General features: G+C 47.4%; 2 protein-coding genes across 3 annotated transcripts; both read right to left on the bottom strand.

The window, feature by feature from the left end:
• Positions 1–1,042: 1,042 nt before the first annotated feature.
• Positions 1,043–4,884, bottom strand: LOC136513977 (putative pentatricopeptide repeat-containing protein At3g47840). Of its 2 annotated transcripts, XM_066507954.1 has the most exons (3): positions 2,596–4,884; positions 1,571–2,353; positions 1,043–1,354 (listed from the first exon to the last, which is right to left on the bottom strand). In XM_066507954.1, exon 1 carries the CDS (start codon positions 4,785–4,787, stop codon positions 2,718–2,720), a length of 2,070 nt encoding a protein of 689 aa, XP_066364051.1. In that variant the 5' UTR covers positions 4,788–4,884; the 3' UTR covers positions 1,043–1,354; positions 1,571–2,353; positions 2,596–2,717. The 2 variants fall into 2 exon arrangements, with proteins under 2 accessions (XP_066364051.1, XP_066364050.1); XM_066507953.1 differs by having other exon boundaries at positions 1,043–2,353.
• A 1,266-nt stretch (positions 4,885–6,150) lies between these two features.
• On the bottom strand, positions 6,151–8,883 carry LOC136513433 (uncharacterized). Its single transcript, XM_066507434.1, has 3 exons — positions 8,691–8,883; positions 8,244–8,530; positions 6,151–7,458 (listed from the first exon to the last, which is right to left on the bottom strand). Exons 1-3 carry the CDS (start codon positions 8,881–8,883, stop codon positions 6,151–6,153), a joined length of 1,788 nt encoding a protein of 595 aa, XP_066363531.1.
• Between the last annotated feature and the right edge of the window lie 663 nt (positions 8,884–9,546).

Genomic DNA, 9,546 nt, shown 5'->3' with positions numbered 1-9,546 from the left:
TAATCAACAAGTCAGTCAAGATACAATTTACTACTAGTGCACAAATTTAAAGAGCAGTGCAACATGGAATGTGCTAATGTTGTTGCGATTGTGAAGAGTGAATTTCCTTCCATATGGTGACCGGCTCCCTTTTCAAAAAGAATGAATACGACACAGACACTCTGGCATGCTTTTGCTGTAAAAAGGATCATCAGACAGTTCTGCTTTGCTCCAAGTCACTTGAGCAATGCACCAAGGTTACATCAGTTTGGTAGACTGAACAATGAGCTTTTTCTGCAATACAAATCTGATGCAGATATTAATTGGGCACGATTCAGCATGTACCTGCCACAGGCATTTTAATTTATCTGGGATATAATTCTTTTTTAGAATACTTGATTGGACTGGAACTTCAGTGCACGCTAGATGTCTGAGTGCTAAATGTTGCGAGACACCTTATGAAGACCTGTATGCGATCAGTACAGCATTAGTATACAGATTCCCACAAAGCAGTAGCACAAAAGAAATGAGATGAACAAACCTTATGTTGTCCTCCGATTGGATATTTCGTCATGGCAAGACCCCATGGAAATTTCTCCCTTGCAGTTAAGTGCTCCTCTCGAGATTACTCAGCTAACTGTTAGCTCTACTTCAGCTTCTAAATCCAACTGATCCACGATATAGCGAACCATTTCAGCTCCGTAAATACCAGTTAGAAGAGGGGAATGTCTACTTAGATCTATTGGTTTAGCGATTGATGAGCCTAGAAGCACCGGAAAATTTCACTTTTGGTAAATAAATATTGATTTATCATCATGTTAATTCGTAATCTTGAAAATGTAAACTATTATTGTTTTTGAATCACTCCATCCTGCACTTGCCTTAAGCCTCTTCTTCTCCACTGCCATTTGTACATCAACTCAAGCATCATGTACTTAGATGGCATTGTCATGGGGATTTGTTTGGTTTCCTGAAACAAACACTCCAACCCCCTTTCTGTCCTCCTCCAATTTCAGCTGATGATCACCCTGCCCCTTTACAACAACTTTGTGCTTCCATCAAATGGCACTCCTGTGCTGGCCTCACGGCCACTGCCCTTTGCTAGTATAGAGGTTTGCCATTGACCCTCTCCTGAGCCCCATGGCTTTGCCTGCATCACCCTCTCTGCAGCTTTCTTTCCATTTTCCTCTGCCCCTTGAGCTGCACGCCCTAAGCAAAGATGTCCAAACCACACCATCTCTACCAATCAATTCCTTAGCCTCATGATTCTAACAGCTCTGCCCACAAATCAACAACACAACCGTAGCGCTCCTTTTTAGGCTCCAGCCCGTAGCTTTTGTTCATTGCATTGAGCTCAGTTTGAGCTCAACTTCTCCTGTGTATGAGTAAACGGTGAGTACACTAATGAATGTAACATGGTTTAGCTTTAGCCCGACACTGCGCGTATCCTCAAACTGAACAGACACTTACATAAGTTGAACAAATAAGTACTTCAGACTTATTTACTTAGCGTTAGGGTCTTAAGAACCATATAAGTTGAACAACCACATGCAGAAATACAGGTAAGGAAATGATGTCCATTTTGACTTACGTTGGTCATGCTCAGAATGAAAGGCCTTGGGACTGAAAGTCATCTGTTTTCTCTATCGAGGCATCATCCTAATGAGTGACAACTTTAGTATATCCAGATTGCATATCATTACCAGAAGCAGAAAATTGTCCAAAAATTGCCAAACTTTCTGTATTGGCCTCTTCCAAATTTGTGTCTTTTTCAACGCCATCTTCATTGACATCTGGCGTCAATGAACATTGTGCATTATCACTCAAGGAAGGAGCTTCAACATCTGTTCCTTTTGCTGGAGAGACCATATCAAGTGAGGAAGGATCTTTAGGTACAGAGTGTGCCTCAATAGCACCTTTTAGTAATTTATCTCCTGCACCATGACTTACTTCTGATGTGAAAACAGTTTTGTTGTATTCCTTGGGCACAAGATTTGGTGTATTGCAAATGACTGAATCACCGACGGCTGGCAAAAATGGCACAATACAGCAATACGACATATCAGCTAGTCCATACCATGGGAGAAATCCAAGTCTCCCATTCAGTGCAAGATTGCACAATCAATGGCCTTAAACTCACATTGCAGTAAAAAGGTAAATCTCACACAAAAATCAAAGGATGGAAAAAGCAAACAGTGAACCTCCATTCAGTGCAAGCTGCATAACTAATGACCCCAAACTCACAATGAAGCGAAAAGGAAACTCTCAAAAAAAAAAAAAATGAACCTATAGAAAAGCTGGGGCTATAAGGAATTCATGCATCTACTAACCTCCTTTTTGTTATCCCGCTTTCTTCTCACTTCATGAAAAGTATCTGAACAGCCATGGATAAAAAAAGAGTTAGATTAATCATAAACAAACATTTAAGATTCTCCATGGTCTAGAGATGCTACACCATGTTTCATTTATCAGAAATACATCAGACATAAATGTAGTTATTTATTTCCAACAGAGAAAGTATCACATGGCTAAGTAAGGATGAGATGGTGCATCTAGAATAGGACAAAGCCACCCACAAAAAACGAAAGATAGGATAAAATGGACCGGTATCATAACTTGAAGCAACTGAAGAGCAGGATACAATGTGTATCCTTATGTTGTCCTCGGATGGATGTTTCATTATTGACAGGGTACCATGTAAATTTCTCCCTTTCAGTAAGTGCATCTTTCAGGATGACTTAGTACACTGCTAGCTCCACTTCAGATCCTAAATCCAACTGATCAGGGATTTGGCCAACCATTCCGGCTCCATAGTATATCAGCTCAAGCATCATGTAGATGGCACTGTCATGGGGATTTGTCCGATCTCCTGAAACAAACACTCCAACCCCCCTATCGTCCCCTCCAACTTCAACTGATGACCACCCTGCGCCTTTTAGAACACCTTTCTGCTTCATCAAATGGCGTTCCTGTGCTGCCTCACGCCACTGCCCCTTGCTAGCATAGAGGTTTGCCATAGCCACATGTGCTCCTGAACCCCATGGCTCTGCCTCCATCATCCTCTCTGCAGCTTTCTTTCCAGTTTCCTCTGCCCCTCGAGCAGCACATGCCCTAAGCAAAGATGTCCAAACCACACCATCTCTTCCATCAGCAGCAATTCTTCCAATCAACTCCTCAGCCTCATGTATTCTACCAGCTCTGGCTAACAAATCAACAACACAACCGTAGTGCTCCTTTTCAGGCTCCAGCCCATAGCTTTTGTTCATTGCATTGAGATATCTCAATCCGAGCTCAACTTCCCCTGCGTGAGAGCAAGCAGTGAGTACACCAATGAACGTAACATGGTCTGGCTTTAGCCCGACACGGCACATTTCCTCAAACAGTTCAAATGCCTCTTTGCTGTGACCATGCTCAGCATGCCCAACGATCATTGCAGTCCATGAAATCACATCATCTTTAGTGCAATTGGAAAATACGACATTAGCATCTGACATGCTACCACTCTTTCCGTACATGTTAATGAGCGCACTCCTTACCATCACATGGTGTTCAAGTCCAGCAGCGACAGCGAGTGCATGCAGCTGGCGTCCAGCATCCAGTGATGCAGCACTTGCACACACACTGAAGAGACTCGCAAGAGTAAACTCATTTGGCCGAGGGCAGCTGCTGTGATGCCGCATTTCTGAGAATAAGGCAAAAGACTCCTCGGCGAGGCCTTCCTGTGCATATCCTGATATAATTGTGCTCCAGGAGACAACATCCTTGACATCACTCTCCCGGAAGATAGCATCAGCAGCTGAAAGACGACCACAGCGCGCATAGAGTTTGATAAGGGAATTGGACACAGAGCGGGTATGAGATAGCCCTCTCCGTGCAGCTTGTGCATGTAACTGCTCTCCAAGATAGGCACCTTCAATAGTTGGGCACGCAGCAATTACGGCAGAGAAAGTATACTCATTTGGTGACGCAGAATTTGACGACTCATCGCGAAGCATTCTGACAAACGCCTCGATAGCTTCCACCGCGCGGCTGGTCTGGATGTAGGAGGCGATCAGCGTCGTGCACGCGGCAACATCGCGCGTGCCCATGCGGTCGACCGCGGCCAGCGCGCGGTCGACAGCGCCGCACCGCGCGTACAGCGCCGCGAGCGCGTTGGCGACGAAGGGCACGGCGTCGAGGCCGAGCTTGGCGCAGAGCGCGTGCACCTCGCGGCCGCGTGACGGCAGCCCCGCACCGGCGCACGCCGTGAGCGCGGCCGCGCAGGCGTGGGAGTCGCAGGCCACGCCAGAGGCTCGCATCTCGGCGAAGCGGCGGAGCGCGTCGTGCCGCCGGCCGGCCCGCGCCAGCGAGGCGACGAGCGTGGTCCACGAGACCACGTTCTTGTGGGGCGTTTCGTCGAGCACCTGGAGCGCCAGCTCCAGGCGGCCGGCTTTGGCGTAGGCGTCCGCGAGCGCCGTGGACACGAACACGGACGACACGGCGGAGGAGCGGACGGTGAACGCGTGCAGCGCGGCCGCCGCCGCGGCGTGGGGGAAGGAGAGGGGGAGGAGCCCTGCGCCGGCGCCGGCGGCAGCGGCAGCGGAAGCGCACGCCTTGAGGACGGGGCTGAGGATGAACGGGTCCGCGGCGGCGTGAGGCGGGGAGGAGGCGCGGAAGCGGGAGAAGAGCGCCATGGCGCCCGGGAAGTCGGCTGCCGCGGCATAGCCCGAGAGGAGCGTGGCGTAGGCGACCTCGTCGCGGTTCGGCATCGCGTCGAATAGGCTCCTCGCGTCGGCGAGCTGGCCCGACCGGACCAGATGCCTCAGCATGGGTTGCGGTGCCTGGGAAGAACCTTTCCTCCTCCCGACACCGGCCTTCCGCCGGACTCCGGGAAGACAGGCGGAGACCAGCGCCGTTGCCGCTGATACTGGCCCCGTTCGCTTGCTTACGACCGTACTTTTTCAAACCAAACAGCATTTTTCTCAGTATTTTTCAATCAGGTAAGCCAAGCGAACATGGCTAGAGATGAAAACGGTCGCAACGGTCTGGAAAATATCTTAACCACTCCTACTCCTGTATTTTTTTTTCCGGAAACAGGAACGGGAACGGGAAGGCCGGACGAAAAATGAATCCGGTATTACATGATATCGGGAACGGAATATTTCGAACGAGAACACGTCGATTGCGATTGGGAAGCAGTAACACAAAACGGAAACATCGATATATGTAACCACGGGAAATAGTGAGTTCGATGCAACAATAGCAACCATGCATAATCCATATGCAAACAATAGTAAACAGTGAGCTCGTCAGAATATTTATGCAAAGAAAACTACAAAACTAAAAAAAAGAAAAAGGAAAAGAAAAATGAACAAAGGGCCAAACCTTGCCGCTCCTGGGCTCCATGCGTGAATTCCTGGGCCAAGCATGGAATGATGGGCCGCATGCTCCTTGCCTCCTCTCTTCTTGGGCCAAACCTGGCTTCCTAGGCCAAACCTTGCTGCTCCATGGAAAAAACGGGAATTTCCCGCGGGAGGTTTCCTGGACAAATACAGGATCCGCTAATTCGGTCGGGAAATCACTCTAACCGATTTCGATACCGGATTCGCCGAATTTTCCTAGATTTCTTCCTGAATCCGTTTTTTCCCGAGAAAATGATATCCGGTCAGGAATTCCGATATTCGGTGTCGGTCGGTACGAAAATTTTCCGTTCCCGCTTTCATCCCTAAACAGGGCCACTGCTCGCTCCTGTCGACTTACAATTCTAGGTTTATATAATAAACTAAACTTTCTTAAGCTCAACAGAACTTATATATAAAAAACTAGTTTCAATACTTATGTTTTCAAATAATTTTATATAAAATTATATTTTATAATTAATCTAATGTCAATTATTTAAATGTTTGTATCTTTTCATATAGATTTAATTAAATTTAAAATTATTTAACTTCTTAGAAAGTGATAGTTATATTCATTTAGGATGGAGGAAGTAGATGTTTTCGTCTATAAGGTTGAGGACTCCTTTCAAGATAATAATAATAATTGAATTGAACTTGACTAATGAACTTGAGGAAGTAGCAGCAATACTATAGCCGTAACGCATGCATACCACATAAACACTGATGAATACTAACAGACCTGACGAATGAGTATATACGTATTCCTTGAATGGTTACCTCGCGGTACCACCACTCAAGGACCGGGAAAATAATGCCACAGACCTGCTGCACAAATCATGCAAGAGCACGGCCCATCCCGCACGTGTTCGTTGCGAGCACGCTGCGCCTGCCAATAATAGAGCCACTGCAACTGAAGCTCATCATGCTGAAGACTCTGCACCTGCTCCTGCGTGCCTGCTGCTTGCAGAGTCGCTGGATCATCGCCTCCCTCCTGCTCCTGCGTGCCTGCTGCCAAGTCCTGAGGCGGCTCATCGCCGGACACCAGCACGCCCCTGACAAACCCGTCGAGCTCGTCCATCTGAACGCTCTCGCCAAACAGGAGGCTATCGACCTGCAGATCATCAGAGCCAGACGACTGCTCGTCCAAGGGCGGCAGGTCATGGCCGCCCTGGGGATGATTCATTGGCTGCTGGTCTTGTACTACTCCAAAGCCCCCTCCATTGTTCTCCTCCTGCTGCTGGTGAATCTGACGCTGGTCGTTACCGTGCTCCCAGCAGCCGCCGCCGCCGCCGCTGTTCATCGTCTGCGTGGTGGTGTTGTCTGGGAGTAACAGATCAGCGTGCTGCCATCCCTGCTCCATGTAAACACTTTGGTTGTCTCCCAAGAAGGGATGCTGGTTCTGCACTCCGAACAAGCTGTAGCCATCTTCCTGTTGCTGGTAGGGCTGGAGCGGAGCATGGCCAACGATGACATTGGTGTCTGCTGCGGCGAGGAACGCCGTACTGCCTGCCAAGCTCGGTGGCCACTGCTCCTGACCTTGGTTGTTGCAGAACATGGCAGGGTAACCGAGCAGTGCCAGGAGCTGGGACATGTCGTCGGGCGTGTCTTCTTCAGGCTTAGGCGCGGAAGCTCCGAGCGTTCCGTCCGGTTCCGATGGTGGGCACACGCGTACGGCCTGCAGCGGCACGGCGGAGAGGACGACCGGCGCCGGCGCCGACGGCTGCTGTTGTCGTCCTTCTTGCTGCGACGGCGCTAGCTCATCTTTCTTGGGCGGCGTCACTGGCTCCATCGGTGACTGTCCCTGCTGCTGCTGCTGCTGCTGCTGTTCTCCCTCAACTCCAACTTGCATTGATGGCTTCTTCTTCCTCTGGGCCTTGGCCTTCCTTGTCGGCTTCAGTGGTGGCTCGGCGAGCAGTGTTGTCGTCTCTGGGTGCGGCAGCTGCACTCCCTCCAGTTCGGTAGAAGGCATCTCCGTCTCCGTCCTCTTCCTCTTTCTAGTCTTCTTCTTCTTCTTCTCTGGATCCATGTCGTCATTGCCGGCATTGCCCTCGGTGTCCGAGTGCTGCTTCCTTTGGATCGAGTACAGGGCATACTGCCCAATCTGCATGCATGTCGATCATGGAGTAAGTTAATTTACCAGCGGAGGGACATATATCAAGCAAGATGCATAAATTCAGGCAATTATTAATCTTTTTTAGGGCCAATTGTCAGTCAGTTTCCTCCAGGCAAGGCAAGGTACAAGATCCAATCTTGTGTTGCTCAAATTCTGTCAGACACGTGACCTGGTCGAATTCTCAAGTTGCGTGAACATTCAGTCCAGTCCAAAAGAAAGAAAGAAATTGGCTTCTAAACATATATATGTTATTATATAGGCTCAGAATGAGGCAAATTCAGTACAAGATTATAATGTTAGGGTGGTGCATAAATCTATCGTAACATTATAGAATTAATAGATCAAATCAGTTACTATTTGGTAGGATTTGTTTTTTCTTTGCTGTCACCATGACAACGCCGAGATCTTTTGCTTGCTAATATATAAAAAAAAGCTTAATTGATACTACCTCCACCCATAAATACTTGGTGCTGAAAATAGTCCGATTGAACTTTTAAAAATTAGACCCTAAATATATTTTAAAATATATAGTTTGGAAACATCAAATAATAAAGTCATGCATTATACTATGTGTAGATTTGTGAATTGTAGTACTTTTTTTTTGTAATCAGATATGTTCGTTAGGGTTCGTTAGAGAAAAATAATGGTTAATATTATAAATCACGTCAATAACAGGGGAGTATATGCAAATAATAAAGTCCCTTTTATCTAGGGTTTGTTCATGTTCATAAATATGCAATTATTACGCAAACAATTAGGCGTGCATTACGTACCGCGGCGTGGTCTTTGAGGACGTACTCGTGCATGCTCCACTTGCTGTTCTCGGCGGTGTCGCTGGAGTTGTAGATGAGCACCCTCTTGGTGCCCACGACCACCTTGTCGCCGTCGCCGTCCTTGGATCTCGCCCGCCGGATGTGCTGCACGCTCCCCGTGGCCTTCCATGTCGCCGTGACGCCGTCCACCCTCACCTTCCGGCTGGGCTCCTTCTCCTTGTTCGACGACGACTGCTCCCGCACCGTGAAGAAGAACCACCTGTTCTCGCCGTACCCCTTGTACTTCTCTACACGCATGCATGATGCATGCATACATACGTGACGACCATGCATTACGTATATTGCAGTAAGTCATTACATTACATCATGCAAAAATAATTAGACGACTAGATAGCTAATGCAATTACTCAGTAATACGTACGACGCAGTAGCATCTTAACTGCTTACCGACGAGTTTGCCGGGCTGCCATTCGAGGATGGAGACGTCGTTGATGACTTCCAGGGGAAGCTTGTGGCCCTCGATCTTGGCGCGGAGGTAGACGTCGACGAGCTCCTCCTCGGTCGGCACGAAGCGGTAGCCAGGAGGGAACTGCAGCTGCGGGACCAGCTCATGGCTCGCAGTCGTCGCAGCAACCTCCATATATATATATATGGAAATAAACTGGCAAGTAGATTGACGAACAAGAGGCCGAGAAAGGAAAAAGGAAAGTTGTTACTAGAGAAAGAGAAAGAGGTGGAGGAAAGAGAAAGATCGGTCTGAATCCAACTGCTGGCTAGTTAATTAGGTGTGCGTGGTTAGAGTTGTAACCGGTTTCCACTTGCAATTTCTTATAGCCAAGAAAGGTTTCTTTCGGTGGCTGATCGACTGTCCAGGTCATCGTCTTTGCCCAGGACTCCACGCTGTAGCCCAGGGGCGAAGCCAGGATAAGATATCACCGGGGTCGATTCAAACATACAATACTACTAATTTTTAGCTTATAATAATATTATAAATAATATTAGTTAAAGATAATAATATAATACTATGGATATATTATATAAGATCGAACATTGGTAATATAAATGTTATTTTCATGACTATGATATTTTAGTTCTGTAAAATTGAAATAAATAAGTATAACTTAGCCAAGTTTATTAAACTCTAAACTAATTTTGAAACCCTCAAAAGAATTTTTAAGATTGAAGGCCGCAATCATTTTGCTTAAGATTTTTAAGATTGAAAGCGGCAATTGACAAAAAGGTGAAGACAAGCTTTGACTGACATCTCGTTGGAGAAGAGCAAGGCAGCAAGCTCCTAATTTGC

Source organism: Miscanthus floridulus, chromosome 16 (genome assembly GCF_019320115.1).
Source record: "Miscanthus floridulus cultivar M001 chromosome 16, ASM1932011v1, whole genome shotgun sequence".
NCBI classification, from domain to species: Eukaryota; Viridiplantae; Streptophyta; class Magnoliopsida; order Poales; family Poaceae; genus Miscanthus; species Miscanthus floridulus.
Note: the sequence above shows the minus strand (reverse complement) of the source record. Positions and strands in the feature narration are given on the sequence as shown.